This window comes from Athene cunicularia, assembly GCF_003259725.1.
Source record: "Athene cunicularia isolate RWA chromosome 18 unlocalized genomic scaffold, athCun1 chr18_part1, whole genome shotgun sequence".
Taxonomy (NCBI): Eukaryota; Metazoa; Chordata; class Aves; order Strigiformes; family Strigidae; genus Athene; species Athene cunicularia.
Genome location: NW_020799123.1, coordinates 10,175,204 through 10,196,129, shown reverse-complemented (window position 1 = coordinate 10,196,129; position 20,926 = coordinate 10,175,204). Strand labels below are relative to the sequence as shown.

Below are 20,926 nucleotides of genomic sequence, written 5' to 3'. Positions count from 1 at the left end.
TTGCCGGAGCCCCGGGTGGAAGCGCACGGGAGCCGGTAAATCCCGGCTTTGCGCCCCGGGGCTGCTTCTCCAGCGGAGGCACAGAGGCCGCCTCCCGGGGACCGCGAGCATCCCCGTCCTCACCGGGGACTTCTGTGTGCTGAGCTGAGGGAGCGTGTTCATCCCAGGGAATGTGAAGTCCGCTGGACGTCAGGGGCTCCCAGTGTTTTCCAGTGTAGTAAATCCCGTGGAGAGGGGGGTGTGTATTCAAGTGAAGCTATCTGAGCTAAACCTGACCTGGTTGTTAAGTGAAGTAAAGTAGAAAGGGGGGAAAAAAAAAAAAAAAAAAAAAAAAAGCTGGATCATGTGTTACCATATGAACAGACGAATGGGGCCACAGAGCCTGTCTTCACTTCTCCACACGCTGCTTATTCTTATCCTGTGAAAGGTGGTGGAACGTGAAATGTGGCGTTTCAGCCACCGCGGCAGCCAGTGGGATGTTCTCTAAAACTTCATCAGCCCCTGACGCTTTTTGCAGCTTTTAGGGCTGGGTCTTCCAGGCACGAAGCAGCGGGAGGCTCCTGGGGGGTGTCTGGAGAGCAGGTCAGACCCGCAGCACCGCTGTCCCCCGCCGTGTCCCTCGCACCCCCCTGGACCTCTCGGGGGGAGAGGAGGCCTCCCCGGAGCTGGGAGGTGGCCTGCATGGTGCGGGTGAGCCTTTGGGAAGGGCAGCAAGGGCGTTGCGTTCGCTAGGAATCGCACTACATCAGCAAGAACGCTGAAAAGGAATATTTCAGTTAGTTTTGTGTGGTAGCAGCGGGTGCAGGTGGCGTGACCCGGGCCCACGGCTTTGCTGGAGGAGTGTTCCCACGTTTCCATCCCTGCTGCCTTTCGGTTTCACGAGTGCTGTGCGTTTGGGCTCCCTTCAGAGACTCCTCTGCTGCGGAGTCTTAGGGGCACCACTTCGGTCTGTCGCATCTGGCCCACCTCTGATCCACATAAAAAGCCGAAGGGCAGGAGATTGGTTCTCAGCAGCCTGTCCCGTGCCATCGCACCTTCCCCTTGGCCACCCTGTGGCTGCTCCACGTGGCATCCAGGGGACAGAAATGCTTCTGTGTGTGTGTTTCTCCTATTCTGTGCTGTATTATTGTAGCTGTTGAATATATTCATTAAGCTGAATGAATCCCCACCTGGCAGCATCCATACGGCAGCATTTGCAGCTTCAGCTTCATTTATGGAGAGGGGAAGGAATATAAAATACAAAAGGGAAATCATGCACAAGCCTACAGAGGCTTCAACAGTATCAGCAAGCTGTGAGCTGTGCAAGCGTATGGCTGGAGCGAGTGTCGGGAGCTTTTCATAAATCAGCTGGGAAGATTTAAAGCCCTTGGCATTTAAAAAATAACTAGATGATGGAGTCTAGGTCATAAGTTATCTGGGAGTCTTAGTCTCACTGAAATTAAAGGGAGTTTGGGTTCTAGGTGTGTTCTGGAAAGAGGATTGGGAATCAAAGTCAGACCGATTTTATCGCTGTAGAGCCACAAACTTCTGACATTTATAGTAAAATATTTACTAGGAAAATTGGATTTGTCAAAGGACAACACTGATGCATCATCAGGCTCAGAAAATGGGCTGTTACAGATGAGTGGAGTTTGTGTCTTGTCCCTTTGGAAGACGGGACTTGCAGCTTTTCCTTTATTAGGAGGGAGGTAACATTGCTCACCAGTGAAAAACCTCCATAGAGTGATGCTCGCGGCTGCACTGAGGGGGGGTTATTTGAGCAGCAGCAGACGGCATCCTCTGACCCAGGACAACTGGTGGATAATCCATTTTCCCACTCGGTGCCATCCAGTGCTGCTGGGTGACGTCCCTGTCCACGGGGAGCGGAGGCTCAGGTCTGCCAGGCAGGACCTCGCTCACCCTCGAAGCCCCACAGTGGGCGGCCCCGTGGCCCTGGCTGCTTCTCAGGAGACATGAAACGCTTGGTTACACCAGATGTCCCTTTTCTCTGCAGCAGCTCTGGCTGGGAACGTCTCTGCTCGCTCAGGGAGGTGTGTGGGTTATGTTTGGTAGAGGTGGCCCAAGTGTAGGATTGCGGTGCGGCTCCTGACGGGCATCCGTGTCCCTCCACCTTCTCCAGCCGGCAGGAGAGCGGGGACAGCAGAGGTGGAGCATGGTGGACAGAAACTTCCCCTTCTGCAGCAGTCAGAATGTTGGGTTTATGTGGGAGAGAGCCTCTGGATGGGTTTGGTTATTAAAAATTCAGCAACAGAGGTTGATACCATAATACCAAGCCGAGGTGGAACATTCCAGCCATTGCTTAGACACGTGCAGATAGGAAGAGTTTTCCAGTCCTCCCTTTCTCAGGACAAAGGAGTCACTGCCTGGATGCCAAGCCATCTGTTCAAAAGGATTAGCACTTTCAGAGACTGAGATACAATACATCACAGAAGAAAAATTTTGTGACTATTTGAGAAATACTTAACCAAGGTGATGCTCGAGTCAGACCCCGCAGACTGCACCAGAGCCAGTGAGAGGCAGCAGTGTGGGGGCCCCACGTCAGGTGCTGGCACTAAGCAGGACGAGAAACCCTGGAGCATCCTCCACTGGCGCTCACAGAGCGACAGGTCATGGACATCCAGCTCGTGTGGCAGCTAAAAGCGCGACTGGAAGCCTGTTACCCAAGAGACCTTCCCAGGACTGCGGCAGGGTCTGGGTGGAGCTGCTCTGCCCTCGTCTCCTGCTGCCGTGGCTTTTACCCAAGTGAGGGTGGAGGCCATCACTTTCCACAGGAACAGAAAGTTCTGCCTCTGGCACTGCCGAAACACCTGACCCAAGCTGCGGCTCTGCTTTTGTTTCTTGCCATCCCCAGCTTCCTTCGTGTCTGATTTCCCCTGATTCTTGTTGCCGTGGCAGCTCAGTGGTGGTGGCTCTTGGGGGGATGCTCAGAGCTGCACTGACTTTATACTCAGTACAAAATGGTCCTTTCTTGGATGCTGTTGGGAGACCCCGGAAGCTGCAAATGGCCAGAAGCAACACAGCAAACCCAGCCTAGAAAACTGAGTGATTTGAAAAGTCATGTTAAATCCTTCCAATGCTGGAGTTGCTGCTTGGGAAGCAGCACATCTCTCCTGAAGCACAGGAAAGGTGAGCTACAGGCAGAAAAGAAACCGGGGATAAACCTGCCCTCTTCTGTACAATGAGTGAAGGAGGGTGGGGATGGCTGAAGAAGTGTCAGCATCGTGTGTGTCAATGGCTCTACAGGTTTTACTGTAAAATATCTTACAGACTGCCATGGAGAAGAAAACATCAGGTCATTATACGGTGGCAGGAAAGGTGGGTGGGTGCTGCAGGAACATGATGTAAGGGGCTGGTGAACAGGAGAGGGTGTAGGTAAGGACCAGTTACACACAGTCAGGCCAAGTTGCACCTGGTAGTGGGTGCTGGCCTGGGGGAGGGCTGGAGAAAGAGTGAGACCGAGTCTATTCCCCGGCTGTTCCCACAGAGTTTCCCAGGATGTGGCTGCACCCTGTGCCGAGCAGCGCAGGCAGGCGATGTCCTCCCAAGGCCAGGCTGGGCTTGGTGCTGAGCCGTGCTCCTCCAACCGGGTCATGCTGCCTGTGCCTGGTCTCAGGCTGCTCCGTGCCCTGCCTGGTTTTTCCTGCCAAGCCTGCTGGGACATTTACCGTCAAATTGTGGAAATGGCAATGAATCTTGCTAAAATCTGGGTGGTAGAAACTTTAGTATCTCCAATGATATGTAAAAAGGACATTGAATTACTCAAATGTGTCCAGAGAAGGGCAACAAAGCTGGTGCAGGGTCTGGAGCACATGTTGTATGAAGAGCAGCTGAGGGAACTGGGGGGGTTTAGTCTGGAGAAGAGGAGGCTGAGGGGAGACCTCATCGCCCTCTACAGCTCCCTGACAGGAGGGTGCAGAGAGCTGGGTTTGAGCCTCTTTAGCCCAGTAGAAAGCGACAGGACAAGAGGGAATGGCCTCAAGTTGCACCAGGGGAGGTTTAGACTAGATGTCAGGAAGCTTTTCTTTCCAGAATGGGTTGTTGGGTGTTGGAATGGGCTGCCCAGGGAGGTGGTGGAGTCCCCATCCCTGGAGGGGTTCAAGAGTCGGGTCGATTTAGCACTTAAGGATCTGCTGTAGGTGGGAACTGTTGATGCTAGGTTAATGGTTGGACCAGATGATCTTCAAGGTCCTTTCGAACCTAGATCATTCTGTGAAATGCTTACTATGTGCTTTAATATTCCTGACTGTTAAACTCAACAAGCTACACAAAGCAAAGACCTTTCCTCTGTGAAGATGGGACCAAACTCCTGCAGCCGCTCAGCGTCAGACCTGGAGAGCTTGTGCACAAAGCCACCACCACCACCAGCATCTGGGGAACGGAGTCCCAGACTGCTTAAGCAAAACCAGATGGAGCAGCCGTTGTGTTTGGTAACTGGGTTTAATGGCAGCCACAAATGGCACTTGGGTTGTTAAGATGTTTGTCCGAGGTGTGGATGGATGACACAGCCCGTCCCCGCTTTCTTTATCAGTTCGGTACCCCGAGGCTTTGTGGTAAAGCTGGTTTGTAAGCGGGGAGGGGGGAATGCAATCTCCCGGATAACGAGACGCCTGCTTCATGCTAACAGTCGTGGTTAATCCAGCCAAGGGTCCCGGCAGCCCTCGCCGGCGCGCGCAGCCCGCCCGACGTGCCGCCTGTCTGCAGCCCTCGGCGTTCGGAGACACCAACGGCGCTCGGGGGATTTCTCACTTTCTCTCATTTATCACACTGAAAGTGTTCATAAAAACACCCCAGCTGCCAGCACTGGTGAGAAGAGCTGCGGCGGCGGGGGAAGAGCTGCGGCGGGCTGCCCTGCCTCCACGGCACAGGTACCCAGGGCTCGCCTCTCCCTGCCACCGACACGGGGGAGGCGGAAGGGTTTTAATTAGCTCTTGATGCTATTTTTTACCTCCCAGCGCTGCTTAATTTAGCTCAAGCTGTCATGCACTGATCGTTAAGGGGAAAAGAAGGAAACGGGGGTGTTGGCCCCTCTCTGCTGAGCAGCTTGGCAGGAGCAGCCTCATATCCTAAAGCCTGGGCTGGTAACTGGGGCTTTTCTTAGATCTTCTGTAGCAGTAAAAGTTTATTGCCCAGAGAAATTTCATGCGTTGGCAGTCATAATACACAGCTCCTGCAGGGCTTATGCTGCATTTGCAGGTTCTGTTCATACCCACTTCGGTTTGAAACAACATAAATATCTTATGGAAAAGGTGCCTGAGATCTTCAATCATGCTGTGACCTGCCTTGATGCTAGAAGGAAGGACACAGAGACCTTGAAAAGCTGTCACTACGCTAGGAAGAGGCTTATTCTCCTCTTTTCAATATACAAGGCCATTGCAGAATTTTTTGCCATCTTAAATGACACGTCCAAGTGAACAAGAACCACCTGTTACGGATTTAGCATTCCCCTAGACCAGCCCAACCTCGGTCCTGGTGTGAGGTGGATGCCGGGAGCTGATCCCGCTGCTCTTCTCCAGCCCTCGCAGACACGGTGTTGCCTTCGCCTACCCCTGCTGACGGGTCTGCCCAGGCTCCCTCTGCACCAGCCAAGGTGAGCAGAGGGAAGCACAACGCTGAGACCAGAAGAGGGTCACTGGATCGCTGGGTTACTGGAGTTTATGTATTTAGGATATAAAGTACAACCTGCAACGTACAGCACGCAGAGGTTAATGGGCAAACACCGCTTCGCAGAGCACACGGCCACGAGACTTCTGCAGATCTTATAGCAAAGTCCCCAGCTGGTTGGCTTCGCTGCACTAGATATTTCCCCTTTTATTCTGCTTTTGTAGCTCTTTGCAGGGTATTGCAATCAGAGGTTTGACTCATGTCCCTGACTGCGAGCACTCTGGCATGCTGCAAGTAGGTGAATGTTGTATGTCAGCTTTGTTGTGCAGGGGGTGAGAGGGCGTTGGGAAGGGCTCTCCAGAGGAAAGGGCTCACCTATTGTTAGTGACGTAAACTTTGAGTGTGTGTCTATATATATATATAGTTTAGACCTAGAGAAGTGGACTTGGGTGCGTGGGCAATATTGCAGGCTCTGAGCTTTACCTTTTATTTCCCTCTTAAGAAATGCACTTTGTGTAACTCTTGCCTACAAAAACCACAGGGTAGGAGCTGCTGGTGCGTGGATGTGGAACCGTGCTGGCCATCCGCCTGTCCCTGAGTCCCGGCCTCGTGCATCTGTCCTGTGAGTTGGTCGGAGGCGGAGAGCTGAGGTTGTGCCCTCTCCTGCAGTCCAGGACTTGTCCTCTGCCCACTGCCAAAGCCACCCCACTCTCAGCTCCTCCCAGAGCCGTCCAGCAGCCGAAGCATCGAAGCTGAAGCATCGAAGACCCTCCTTGCTGTGACACTTTGCCTCGCAGTCGGTCTGCCAGAACCTGAGCTTCCCACCTTCACAGCCAACGGCACAGGTTTTCTGCTTGCCAAAGCGTTGCTTCAGCTGGGGTTAAAAGAGGTAAGAGCGTAAACACCGAGGAGAAAGGAGGCACACGGGCAGGATGTGTTCTGTAAGAGGTTTTGGAGGGGTATTTGTGGATCCAGAAATACCATGTGAATGAGCACTAGCTGTACACACACGGGCTGTGCCAGCAGCGTGTGAGCTGGGACTGGAGGGCCTGTTTGGATTTTATTTGTTGCAAGTTGTTGGCATCATCCAAAGCCAATGAGCTGGAGCAGAGCCATCACCCTGGTGAGTGTGGCGACGTGGTCACCACAGAGGCAGCCAGTTCAGGAAAGTGTCTGGTTAGAGGGCTGGGGAAATAAATCTCCATTGCTTCTCCTTTGACCTTGGGAATATCATTTGATCTCCTTGTATTTGGTGCTGGAGTTGAAGGTGGGCTCAGTGAATCGGTAACAACCATCCTTGCAAACCCAGCCCAGAAAAAAAAAGGGCAGGTTTTGAGTAGTCTCTTAGCAAAAAGGGCAGGTTTTGAGCAGTCCACAGCAAACGGGCTGGTGCATGGTAAAGAAGAAGGATGAGAGCTGTGGGTCAGCCTCGGGGTTAGCTATGCAGGTCGTGAGTTCAGCAGAAAAATACGGCGCTATGTTCTATACAGCGTTTAATTCGCTCTTGCACTGCCATGAAAGGATGTGATCAAGCTTCAAGAAATAACTTGGACAAGAAATGAAGCATGGGAAGTACTAGGGAAAGGGGGAATTTCTCAGAAAAAATGATGGAAGTCAAGGTTAAGAGAAGAATCCCAAGTAATCCCACTCATAAAACTAGTGGTGAGCGTTGCAGTGTGTGGCAAGTCACACATCGTTTCTTCCAATTATTTTTCAGGTGTTCCTTGTGTCTGATGACAAGCAAAAAAATAATGGGTTTATGATTGCTGTGGCTCAATCTAGGTTTAAATAAGTCATAACCAGCCTTCTTTTTATTTTTTTTATTTAAAAAAAAAACCCAACAAACCCAACTGTCTGGAGAGCCTGTGAGCCCAGTGCTCTGGAGTGGTCCACGGCTGGGGTTTCTGCCAGGCTGTGTGCGGGGCCGGCCGTGCAGCACTCCTGTTAGCAGCTGAGGGGAAGCTTTCAAGTCCAGTATTGATCCTGTTGGAGTTTATGGCTGCTTCCAGTCCCAGTTACTCGTGCTCGTTCAAACCGCCATGAGATGGACTGCTTCATTTCTTAATATCAGGCTAAACCTCCTCCACATCAAAAAGATTTATTTCTGTACTTAATTTTTCCAATACATAATTTCTCTCAGAAATTGAGCTGACATTTCCATATGACCACTAATGCACCTCTGTAAAGCTGCCTTATATATTTCTGTCTTCCCATGTACCACGTGAGGTGGTGGGTGCTGGCAGCCCAGGCCAGAGCTCCTGAGGACCCTGCGGACTAGCTCCAACCCACCTCCCCTTCAACCGTTTCCCTCTCGGTGCACCAGCCCAGGAGATACTGCTTTTCTCTTCAGCCATCCCCGTTCTCCTTCAGCAATTATATAAAAGCAGAGCAGCCTTGTGTTTCTCTTCTGCTTGCGTTACAGCTTTTCCAAGCTTCGGGAGGGACTGTTGCTTCCCCAGTGGCAATGACAAAACTATCCCGGTCACCCAGTTTTCCAGGTCAGGATTGCGGAGCCGCAGGCTCCCTCTTGCTCTCCTCTGCTGAGCTGCATACACCCAGCTGTGGGTGAAGCCATCTCACCGTGCGCTCCTCACGGTGGTAAAACCCTCTCTGCAAACCCACGGAGCAGCCCTTCAAGTCAGCTGGACACAGGCTGCATCCTGCACACCCTGTTTTAGGGCTGAAAGCGTTTGCACCCTTTGGGTGCTCCACAAGCTCCATGGGAATTGCTGTGCCATTTTGTGACCACCTTCCTATTCCGTTGGTTATTAATGACCAATTAGGCTTTTCTGCAGTTGCCCACGAGGGAGCCAGGAAGATGTTTTGCTGTCTGAAGGAGGGTGATGATGTGGTGGCCTCAGCCAGCCCTCCAGCACGGTCCTGCTTGCCCAAGCACTGCCAGATCTGAAAAGTTTAGTTCTGAAAGAGCCACTCTCCTTGACCTATTTGTTTTTCCCCACATTTGTGGCCTGCGTTGTGTCCTGAGGAAGAGATCATGCTGCTTGAAGGCCCTTTATTTTTAGCCAGCCCAATTTTCATTGCAGCTTAGTGAGAGCTGGTCCTTTCAGTTCAGCTCCATCACAGCTCACGCTCTCCTGCATCTGCCAGCTCTTACCCAGGTCCCTGATGTTCTTTGTACACCGATCACTGAGTGGGTTTCCTAGTCCCCTTACACCAGGCTTCATTCCTTCTCCTTTGTGTTCTGCTCAGCCTCTATCACTCCAGGTCCATGGCTTAACCTCTGATTTCCCTCTGCCTTTGGCTTGCAGCAGGCACCCAGCTTTCACAACTGCAGAGGCAGGTCGCCAGCCTCGTCCTGGAGCCCAGCAGCCCTCCACAAACAAAACCTTCCCTCCCGTCTGCTCTGATAACCTTGGCAGTACTTCCCCTCCTCACACCTGTCAGGAAATTGGAAATTATGCTCTAGCCACATAAAAATCAATAGCTGCCTGCTTGGCCTGGCTTGGCCCTGCTCTTTCTACCTTTACCCAGGGCGGGAGGGAGTGTTGTTTTTTCCACTGAACTCAGAGCAGTGATTTACAGATACGACCCATCCTGCCCAGGCAGTTCACCAGCAATATATTTATTTTTCTCAGCCCATCCATGTAGCCCAGAGCAGTGGCTTGTGCTCAGCATTAGGTCACAGAGGGGTGGGCTCAGAAATCTGGACCAGGATCATATCTTCTTTCTGTGACCATGGAGCAATAGGTAAGGACTTCAACCTCCTCCTAGATCTGGGTGAATTGCATTAGGAACAATGCCAATATCATTTAATTTTCCGAAGGGGTCAGTCCCGGTGAGGGCCATGTGCAATTCCCATCAGAAGCTATGGCTCCAAGATAAAAAAAAAATTCATTATGAGGACTGCAGATTACATTGCAGACTGCCTTTATTATTCCCTGGACTACTACCAGAAGGCACAGTGTGATTGAAGGAGCAGGAACAGTTCTAAGGTACCTATTTCTTGGAAATCTTTGGGGCTATATTTATTTAATTTAAAATACAGCTACCGCTGGAAACTAAACAGCATCACTTTTTCAGCTGTAGGAAGCATAGCACAATTGTTAAAGATGACTGGGGACTAAATCCTAGCTGAAAATCAAGCCAGCTCCTGTTCGTGTCCTTGAAAAATCTTTCTCTTGGGAGTCCTGCTAATTCTCCAGGCGCTGGACATGGGGGAAGGTTCGTTCCGAGTGGCTGCTCTGCACCATCCCTGCATGCCATCCCCCACCACATCGAGCTTGATTTTATGTGCCAGCAAGGCAGTAATAGGGATCACTCTCTAATGCATCCGTGATTACATGGAAATTGAAGTGTGAGAGAGAAAAGAAATGAGGCAATTGAGAGGTGTGACTCTGACACCCAACCCCGCTCGCTGCTGCTAGCGTCACCCCAATGATCAATATAAATGATGCCAAATGGGTCTATTTTCCAGTGCCTGATGTTGATGGACAACAAATCACAGGAAATACTTAGCTATTTCCCTCTGAATGGCTTTATCTGGACCTTCCCATACTCCCTACTTTGATGTTTGGCTCCGTATTAATGAAAAAAGTGCGGGGAGGACAGTTGTTGATGATACATGAGCCAAGAATAGATTCCAGCTCCTTTTACCATTTTGGCACCAAAATGCCAAGAGGGATGAGACACCCTGTAGTAAATGCTGTTCGTGTTGAGGCAGCAACTAGAAAATATGGCTCTGATGGAGTTAGGGAGAAGGATGGATGAGCCAGAAGATCTGTGCTTTGCTTGGTCGTATTGCTGGATCGAATGGGATCTATAGAATGGGAAATGTCATATTCCCTGAGAAATTGCATATTCCCATCCCGTGAAAGGGTGAAGCTGTGTCCTAACGTCTACGGCTCTGTGCTGGTTTCTCCCCTTGACAGTAAGGCTGTCAAGGTGCAGGGTTACCTTTGCAGGACATGCTTCTCAGCCCCGGACCTACCTGTTTCTTTTTTAGCTGCTGCCTCCTAATTCTTCAGGAAAAAAAAAAAAATCTGAGCATCTCCTCTGTGCACCTCGCTCCTCACACCCCTAGCAGGGGGGTGCCCCTCCTGGGAACACATCCTGTTTTTCTTGAGCTGAGGGAATCATTAAATAAGAACATTAAAAATGAGGCAGGTTAGCAAAGCCAAAGGTGGAAAGCTTGTGGTAGTGTGAGCTTGGAGCATTTGCTTGGGCTGTCTGTAAGTGACAGCACTCCCCTTCCCGTAGGTCGGTACCTTCTGGGAAACGGCTCAGTGTGAACGTAGGAAGAGCCAAATCCTCTAATTTCATATGGAAGAGAATTGTCAGAGCTGTTGTAGCGCTTGAGGGTGCAAGTACATCTGCTTCCTACCAAGATGTACTTGTCTGCTTTGGACTCAGGGTAGGATGCGACAATAAAAGTCTATCTCTCCCTTTCTCTCTTTTGCTCAAGAATTTGCAACTCTTCCAGCATCGTTCCCTGCTTTTCTCTCTTATTGCTGCCCAGAGCAGCAAGCTGGAGGTGCAGACAGGCCTTGGGTGTTGCATCTGTTCAGTGAACGCAGTTATTTGGACTCTACAGCAACTACTAGTTTCCTTCACATCAGTCTTATATGAAACTTGCTGCAAGATCAGCCCAGGACGGGGCTGCTGAGGACCTTGGTGTGGTGCATCTACGCTATGGATGTGTCAGGGATGGGCACTGCAGGAGCTCCCTGAGAAAGCCCGGCTCACACACTGGTAGCAGCAAGAAAAAAACATCATCTGCATCGCCTGCTCATACTAATTATGAGGGAACTACAGCAGAACATTATCTTTGGAGGTTTTCAAGTGCAAAAGTGCGAAAGCTATGTGGACTTCTGGCATCTCTGAGAGTCACTGTAAGCAAGTAAACATTACTGTATTTATATCAGAGGCGCAAGAAAATAAGCCCTCCTCCAGTCCGCTCACTGGCCAGACATGCCAGACCAGCGAGCTGTCATCTCCCAGCACAGGCAGGAGCCGCAGCTCCCGATTTCATCACGAAATCCCAATAAATCCCACCACCTTTGCCGCAGTGATAACAGCACCAAAACTTCTCTGCCACAAATCCGCTCACCAACGCGTGCGGAGCGAGCACCGGCTGGGAGCACGGAGGGATGGAGCTGTTCCTGCGCGGGTTCGAACACTGACACCCAGGGAGACGTAACACATAGGTGCCCCGGCTCCGCTGTTTATCCATCATTATTTTGGGAATTGGGGTTTCGAATGAAATGTGTGTTTAGGAGGGCTCCTGCCTTCTTCCCAGGCGGTGGGACGCAGCAGGGGAACACGGGGCTCTGCCCCCAGCCCTCTCCCATTTGTTGTCCCTTGAAACGTCAGGCGGCACAAGCGAGGCTCGTGCAGGTCTAAAGGGAGCCCAAGGATGATGCATCCTGCTGCTCCTGAGTTAAATTTGGTGGCTTTTGTTGTCTAGTTGGGTTTATTTCTTTTTTCCCTTATTGTTTGCAGTGCTGAACAACAGCAAAATGTGCCTTCAAAAATATACATGACACAGCACTTACCTGTGATTCATACTGTCTTTATAAAAACAGTCAATAGCACTATCAGCCTCGTTTCCACTCCCCAGAAGACCTCTCGTGTGTATCTTTTCCTTCTTGCTCTTATTCCTCTAATCTGTCATTTCTGTGGCTTCCCGCCCCCCCATCAATTGCGCTTTTTCTCTGCTTCACCAAGAACTCAGATTTCTGATTTAACAGGCTGCAGGGCACCATGAGAACTGCTAATTTCCACAAATTAGCAAAAATCAAAGAGAAAAAAAAGAAAAAGAAGATTCCATCCATGAGCAACATGAGGATAAGGGAATTTTTTTTGCCTCCTCCTTTAATGTTTGCCTAGGGCCTGACTGCAGCTCTCTGGCTCCGTTTTCCAGCCTCCCCCTGAAGCACAAGCTGAGTTTGGACCAGTTCAGTCTGTGTGTTGAGCCGACATCAGCACTGGCAGCTCTGCTCCAGCAAAATAAGTAATAAAAAGAAAAAAAAAAAAGCAAGCTATTGTGTCACTCTGCTCTGCTTCAAGGCGGTTGATGTTGTCATTCAGCGTGCAGAAATGTAGCATGGTTTTGGCAAAAATTGAGATCTTGATCCCCCCCCAATGGGCATATCTACCCTGCAAGAGGAAAAATGGCAGTATTGAGGGGAGCGGGGTGGTGACTGGAGCTGCTTAGGAGGGGGTTTTAGTCCCACAGTATCTGTGTTGATCCATTAATGCAGTGTCTGTGAGCCTCAGCGCGCTCCTGTGTCGAGGAGATACGGCTCGTGCTGCCGCTCTTCGTGGGCGCATTAGATAAGGCCCTGAGGACGGCAGATGCTGCGGTTCAGTGACATCCTTGGGGAGATGAGTGCTGGATTTGGCTGGAGCAGCAGGAATTCACCTGCAGCAAATCAAACCGAAGCCGATGAGCCGCTCCCAGCCAGCCCATCCCGCACCACTCCCGCCCCGGTGCCAGCACCCAGCGTTCAGCACATCCATGAGCCCTGGGCCGGCGTCGGGCCGCAGTCGGGTGGGATTTGCTTCAAACTCTCCATCTGTCAGAGCCCACTGTGATTGTTTTAATGGCTTATTTCAGCTCGACCCATATAAGCAATTAAGGGCAGAGGGCAAAGCTCTGACACATCCATCCGCCCAAGAAGCAGCAGACAGCTCCGTGCTGACGGCTGCGTCCCTCTCCCAGCAGCGTCCCCCCGGTGCCGCCTCGGCCCCCGGTGCCGTTGGGAATGAGCGCCTGTGGCAGGAAGGCGCTGACCCTGCTCAGCAGCGTGTTCGCCGTCTGCGGCCTCGGCCTCCTGGGCATCTCCGTCAGCACTGATTACTGGCTCTACCTGGAGGAGGGCATCGTCCAGCCCCAAAACCAGACAGCAGAAATCAAACTGTCGCTTCACTCGGGGCTCTGGAGAGTCTGCTTCCTCGCAGGTATGGCTTCCCTCCCCAAAACACCCCCTGCCAAGGTGATGTTTGCTGCGTATCGCATCAAACCACAGGAAAGGGTCGGGGACAATGGGATTTTTAAAGGCTGTGCCCATCTTTGCTTCCAAACTGAGGCACAACCTGAGTAACGCCAACATCCCATTGCCCGCTTTTAACAGTCAGATGGATAAAAGTGCCTTTGCACGCAGGCTTTGGGTGAGTTCGCTGCTGCCGTGCCAGACCCCACTGTCCACCATCCCGCTCCATCCCAGTGCCACGGCCAGAGCGCCTTGGGCAGCAGCTCAAAACTTTCCTTTTTGTCCCTGCCACATTTAGATTCAGGTCAGCTGGTCCGTTCCCTCCATCTGCACCAAGTTTGATGAAGCGACTTGGCTGCAGGGACAGAGTTGATTAAAACCCAAGGGAATGGGAATCTCAAAGTGACTGATCTGAAATGTCACGAAGTTTCAACTGCTGCTTTGAAAAAGTCAGGGGGGTGAGGAGCTCTGATACCACCCCTGGGGTGAGCTGAAACCCTCTGGCTTCAGCGTTCACATTTCTATATACAAGGGAGGCATCCAAGATAGGAGCAGCACTAAAAAGCAAGATTATTTTTATGCATGCACAGAAATTAATTTTAAAGCCGCTCTCTTGTCCACCCGAAATAAACAGACGAACACACTAGAGGTGTGACTCGGTCTCTGTTTGCTGCAGGTGAAGAGCGTGGCCGGTGCTTCACTATCGAATACGTCATGCCCATGAACATCCAGCTGACGTCTGAATCCACAGTCAACGTTCTGAGTAAGTGTTTGGGTGGAGTCTTACTCTTTGCACCCTTCAAAGCACCAAAGGGTCACTAGGGATCCCCCCAGGAAATCCTATTTGTGTCCTTGCCAAAGGAGCTCCTAGTTCCTTGACAGTGCAACCATGCAAGGATGCAACTACATTTTTCAGGATGTGAATTACCCAATATGCTCCTAAACACTTAGGGACATCCCTTTCTAATGGCAGGATGCTCACAGGGGCTCTAAGCTCTACAATTTCCTGTCACTGGCTATTCAGTGCTGATGTTTATGGAATTGGCTTTATAGTCTCCTCTCCAGAATCTGCAGCTGTATTTATTCTGAAGCGATTTTACACATTACGTAGGGGGATGAGTTAAGGATGGAGTCTCACAGCTCTCTCAATGAATTCTGCAGTCATTTCTGATTTAATAAATAGAAGTATTTAGCAGCAAAACTAGAGAAAAATGCAGGTTCTGATGCTTTTTTTCCTACGTAACACTTCACATCATAGAAACCCTCGTGAATGCAAACATTAGCAGACATTTCCACAGCTAGACAGAGGCACCTCTTCACTCAGCTCATTAGCAAAGAGGGGAAGCCCTGCCAGGCACAGGGGCACCCACATTAACCAGGAGCGATGAAGGACACAGCGTGGTCAGAGAGCAGCAGCGCTGGAGCCATCTCACCCAGCTGAGCCCGTTTCTCGCGCTGTGTGATCTGTTCCCCCTTCCCTCTGCTCCTCTCCCCCAGAGATGATCCGCTCTGCCACACCCTTCCCTCTGGTCAGCCTCTTCTTCATGTTCATCGGCTTCATCCTGAGCAACATCGGCCACATTCGGCCTCACAGGACCATCCTCGCCTTCGTCTCGGGGATATTCTTCATCCTGTCAGGTGAGTTTTGCCAGGCAGGTTTTCTCCTGAAAATCCTTGCGCATGGAGCACGTTTGCTTTCGTAGCTGCTGGTGCTCTCCCAACCTGCTGTGGTGGCTCCTCGTTGGAGCCATCAGCCGCGGGGGCTCCCGGCTCAGCCCCGCAGCCTGCTCGGGCCGTGCAGGATGGAAAATCACCCGGCGCAAGACTTGTTTGTAGCAGTGGCGAGGAGATGCAGCACACACCACCCATGCAGGAGCAGCTGCTGGGGGAGAGGACACCTCTCGCGGCACATCGGTCGCAGGAGAGATGTGCAACTTCAAACTGCTCAGCTGGGATGTTTCTACATGAGACAAGTGGATGTTTTATTCATGGTGTTGTGCTAGTGTTAAACAAATAGCTGTGACAGCCGAGCTTTGAAGCCAGCTCCTACGTGGTGCACATGGACTTGCTTGAGCAGGTAACAGTTTGACTGAAATGAGAGAAGTGCCCTGGGTTAGCTCAGCAGGAAAGCAGCCTCTTTCCCCACTTATTTCAAACACGTTTCCACAGTTTTATACTTTCACCTACAAGTCAGGTCTTAAAGGAAGGGGCTTCTTCATCAGCTCCATCCCTGAAGCATTTCCCACTGTCCTTCTCCTTGGTTTCTCCCCAGGTCTGTCCCTCGTGGTGGGGCTGGTCCTCTACATATCCAGCATTAACGACGAGATGCTGAACAGGACCAAGGACTCGGAAACATTCTTCAATTACAAATATGGATGGTCATTTGCCTTCTCTGCCATCTCGTTCCTTCTCACAGAGGTACCCAGGAGCTCTGACACCCCTGTAACGAGTGTATCCTCTCCTCAGGGGGAGCACTGAGGCCGTGAGCAAAAAGAGGACTCAGGTGGGGTGTAAGGGTAGGCTATGAGGAGAGACGGGTCATTTACAGTACGGTGGGAGACACACAGTGGGGACAGACTCCAAGCCTGGAGCATGGGGCATTTGATCACCATTTGATGCCAAACACGGGTGCAGGAGGAGGAGACATGGTGGTGCCACATTATTTACTGCAGGGACCCGGGGCAGCGAAGCGACTGTCCTCGGGAGCCCTTGCCCATCATCAGCAGAGCACTAAAAGCAATTTCTAGTTTTGTTCTGTTTTGGTGGTGGTGGGGAAGGCAGCCATTAGCAGTGTGAGCATCAGGCCGTGTCTCTCTCCCCCGCAGAGCGCCGGAGTGATGTCCGTTTACCTGTTCATGAAGCGATACACGGCCGAGGACATCTACCGACCCCACCCCGGCTTCTACCGTCCCCGCCTGAGCAACTGCTCCGACTACTCGGGGCAGTTCTTGCACCCGGACGCGTGGGCACGGGGACGCAGCCCCTCGGATATCTCCAGCGAGGCGTCCCTGCAGATGAACAGTAACTACCCGGCTCTGCTCAAGTGCCCCGACTACGACCAGATGTCCTCGTCGCCGTGCTGAGCCCCACCACCCCTGCGCCCGCGCCCACCCACGCGCCGGCGGCCGCCGCATCCTGACTCCGTTTGTCATTTATTTTTTAGGCCACTCTGACAGAGCAATTCTCTATTTATAGGAGCGTAAATATAACCAGATAGATTGGTTACGTAACCAATAATGTAACCTAGAGAATTGGGATATTTTCCTTTCTTTGGTTGGGGTTTGTTTTTTTTTTTCATCTCTCCAAAGTCCTCTTCTTTCAGCTCATCCTGCTGAGCAAACAGCAGTTCTGCCTGGGGGATAAATCCAGGGCTGGACTCAAGAGCAGAAAAAAGAAAATAGAGTAGACCTAAAAAAAAAAAGTATGTCTTTTGGTTTAGGTAGGCTGCAAAGGTTTGTGCATTTGACTGTATCCTAGAGTTTTAGATTTACTGGCCTAAGCATCAGCAGGCATAAAAGATTTGTGTAAATCTCCAAGACACAGTCATCATTAGAAAAATACAAATTTTGTCTTGATTGAATATTTACTGATTGATATCTTGTGTTACTGGATATCACTTTTAACCAGGCTGTAATGGGAAATAGCCATCTTTCTCAACAATACCTCAGCAGGCTTAGACACAAGCAGGTTGTTGTTTCTCTACGGCCACTTGAAAACTGTTGCTTAAGTCCCCTGCATTAGACTGGAGGATCTACAGCCCTGGGATGTCCGGGTGGTTGGGGTGGCTCAGGCACCCACATTTCCCCCACTATCCCATAGACTGGAGGCCTGAAGAGCAACTGGGAGAATTTCAGTGCAGCGTCAAGTGGAAAACTACCTAAAACCTTCCCACAGGAAACATTAGCCACAGGATTTTGGGGAAATTATGGCCAGAAATGCAAGTTATTTCAGTGAAAGGCGAAATCCCAAACCGGTGTAAAGTGATGTAGCTGAAATTAATGGCCCTAGTCCACCATAGCAAAGTAGTTGGCTTGTATTTCATTTTGGCAAGAAAATGGTATTTTAGCTGCTTGTGTGTGTGTGTGTGTGTATGAAGTTTATTTTGAGGTTTTCAGTTTTATAATTTCATATGATGCTTTGGCCTTTTGGTCTGAGCTGCCAGAGTGATGGCATCGCTCTGAAAGCAAAGTGCAGGGAAGGAGAAGGCTGTGCTCCCGTGCAAGCCACCAGCTTGTCCCCTCACAGGAGAAAGAGCTTTGTCCAGGCTTTATTTCTATTCTTGTTACTTTAAACCTTTCCAAAAATTTCCTTTCTGTAAAACAAAACCTTCCAGGGATTCTTGGTATGTTTGAGCTTGTTTTGTCTTACTGTAATTGAAACCAATAGAATATACGCACTTTTAACCTCATTTGTAGCACACCGTGTAATGAATGTTGCACTTCTTTGTTGCTATTATTCATTATTTATTAATTATTATTCTTTATTTATTGTGTATTATTTATAAACTACCCCAAAGTAGGGTCCAAATCCCGGCGCAGCATCACTATTTGCATCAGCTCTGACGCCGTCCTGTGGGACCTCACTGCCAGCTCCTGAACAGAATTATTTCCTCTCCGGTCTCTTCAGATAAGCAAGTAACATATATCTAGTGTCACTGACTCCTAACTTGCTAAGTTTTAAAACCAGGGCATCTTTTTGTAGACATAGTTGTATTTATCCTTAATTTTTGTATGAGTCTGAAGCATGTGTTTTCTCGTTTTAAAACCCAGTTTGTAAGTGCTACGTGACAGGTTCGCTGATGGGAAGGTTCAAGCATTAAAGCACAGCCCAGCCTCACCATCCAGCAACAAAGCTAGCTGATCCTCATCTGTTCGCTCCAGCCAGACAAACCATCAGTTTTCCACTGGGATCTCGATAATCTGTGTGAACTGGGCTCCAAGAAAGCTCCGGAGTTCACAAGCGCTGATCTTGCATTTGCAGAGCCCAGTCTAGTTTGCTGGGCTTGATGTTAGTGGTTTCTGGTGGCTCAAAGACAGTTGCCTTTTCATCTTCCCCTTGATGAATCCTCAGTCTGTCTTCTTGGAAGGGAAACCTTCAGGATCCCAAAAACTGCTGATGCTTAGAGGCGCAAGGACTGTCCCACATGGCGACGTTCCCCCATGCCAGGGAGTCGTTTAGTGTGGTTAATCCTGTGCAGCATCATGAGACGTCCCTGTCCCCATGTGGAATTTTCCTTTGTACCGATTAAATACAGAATTATTCATTTTATAAATTAAAACGTCTGCCTACATTAGTAGAAGGTGTGGAAAAAAAAAAAAAAAACAACCAACCTTCATGCCTTCCTCAAGGCCCCAGAAGGTTTAGCAGAGTCTAGGGGTAATTTAGAAAAGTAATTATTTTAATTCACTGGGGAGATTGTCATCATGTGGCTGCACTTGTGAGCCTGGGAGTTCAGATGTTCACCCAGTGAGCACAAGCCCTTCATAAGTGCAGGACTGCGGAAAGAAATCTGTCAAAAACAGTGTTTGCTGTTGGTTCAGTAAATGCTAGTTCTGAGCAGGAAAATGGGGTGCTCAGTGAAGCACAGGTGACAGTGGTCGTGCTGCCGGATGGTGTTGCCATCCCTCTGACAGTCCTGGTGTGGCAGCAGCTCCCAGCATGAATAGCAAGTATCACACCTTCACTGACTGTGGGGAAACTTCTCCAGAGCCCCTGAGGCACAGAGACACGAGTGTGGTGGGGGCAAGGTGGTGCCTGTCAGGTCCTTCTGCCCCGAGCATCACCCATCATCAGCGTGGCTGATGTTCTCCACAGCAATAAATGCTCAGTAAATAAGTGTAGTACCCCTTAGGACACCTGCTCATCATCTAAACACCTCTTCTAGGCATCTGGCATGGTTTCACCCCACCTTAATCTCCGTCAGGCCACGTTCTTCCCTCCTTGAATAACGCTGCTCTGTTGCCTCCTTTAGTCTCTCTCCCATGATGTTCTTTCTCTCTGTTGCTTGGGCTGCTATAATTTAAAAGTGGAGTTTGGGCATAAACCAGCCATTAAATTAGAGGTTTAACCCCTATGAGACTGAAGTCCTCAAATTCACCCGATGGGATGAGTCAAGCCACCACCCACACGGGCCCGTAGGAAGGCAATTGCTCGTCTGACACGTCACAGAAAATTGTTTGCACTTAGAAGCAAAAAAAAATACCAACCCTCTTGTTTTGCCTGAATGACTAATTGGTGTCAGACTCTCTGTGCATGGGGCTATGTCTGCTTGAACTATAGTGTTAGAGCAAATTACTGGGATTAAGGGTTAAATAAAAACCCAGGGCTGCCTGATCCATGCGCAGTTCACTCCTCCCTGGTGCTGCTCAGGACTGCAGGGGACCAAAGCTTTTTCTGTCCCTGACATCAGCCTCCAACGCAGCACACGCATCCCCCCGCAGCCCGGGTGCCATAACGGGGGTTCGTGGCCCTGGGAGGGATGGATGGTAACCCAAGAATCTGCACATGGAAGGAGCAAGCCCCAAACCCACACAGCTGGGGGAGGCTGGTCAGGAAGATGGGTGCTCTGAGACCTTCTCAGGGAACTCCTGAGAGCCACCCTCCCCCTGTGTGTTGGAGTTTTTTTAAATAAAATCCACTTTCTGTAAGACCAGAGAGGCATTCTGTGGCCTGTGTCTCCCAGAACATGAAAGCTCCTCTCTGCCAGTATCTCCCATCCCACGCCCAGGACACGATCTCCTCGCTGCACCCTTACACCATCCTTCCCATGGCCCCAGGTCTGATGGGGCCCAGGTGGCAACAGGCTCCATTTGCCCATTAGTTAGGAGTGTCCTGAAACCCTTATTGAATCATGAGGTACCGATGCAAGAGGTTCATTAGAGACCAATCATGAGCAGTAATTAAGTAGCCAGGAATAATAAGGCTGTGCTGGGTAGTGTTCTCCCTTCGTTAGTGCTGGAGCAGCCTGTGGCTGCAGAGCACTTAACTTGCATAGTGAGAAAAAAAAAAAATCATTTTATATATATAAATCTACAGATAGGTATAGCTGAAATGCCCCCCAGTGCTGCTCCCCTTGCACCTATGCTGCAGGGAGCCACGGGGAAGGGCAAGGTGAGGCAAGACCCCACTCCAGACAGTAACTCCCTCGGCAGGGGTGCAGACCAAGAGCACTGCTGAACTGTTCCAGCTCCTGGTGAAGCTGCTGCTGTGGTGAGGTGAGGTTTGGGCAGTGTTTTGGGGCAACCTGGTCCTGCTCTTGCCCAGGAGGATGGCGTGGAGCTGCTGCTCAGGTGGGCAGGGTGAGACCGAATCCCTGCAGCTTGGGATGATGAACCTTGTTGTTGCCTCTTCTGGACACCAGACTGAAGACCTTG

General features: G+C 50.5%; 1 protein-coding gene across 4 annotated transcripts in view; it reads left to right on the top strand.

The window, feature by feature from the left end:
- The first annotated feature begins 258 nt into the window (after positions 1-258).
- LOC113486723 (voltage-dependent calcium channel gamma-5 subunit) overlaps positions 259-20,926 on the top strand; it is a 93,424-nt gene continuing 72,756 nt past the window's right edge. The window contains exons 1-8 of one of the 4 annotated variants that reach the window (XM_026860915.1): positions 259-3,738; positions 4,202-5,587; positions 6,143-6,490; positions 13,286-13,521; positions 14,230-14,316; positions 15,051-15,191; positions 15,826-15,971; positions 16,379-18,040. In XM_026860915.1, coding sequence (XP_026716716.1) covers positions 13,326-13,521; positions 14,230-14,316; positions 15,051-15,191; positions 15,826-15,971; positions 16,379-16,636 — 828 coding nt within the window. In that variant the 5' untranslated portion in view covers positions 259-3,738; positions 4,202-5,587; positions 6,143-6,490; positions 13,286-13,325 and the 3' untranslated portion in view covers positions 16,637-18,040. Of the gene's footprint in view, positions 3,739-4,201; positions 5,588-5,671; positions 6,491-13,282; positions 13,522-14,229; positions 14,317-15,050; positions 15,192-15,825; positions 15,972-16,378; positions 18,041-20,926 lie in introns of those variants that run through there. The other 3 variants (XM_026860911.1, XM_026860912.1, XM_026860913.1) reach the window with 3 other exon arrangements.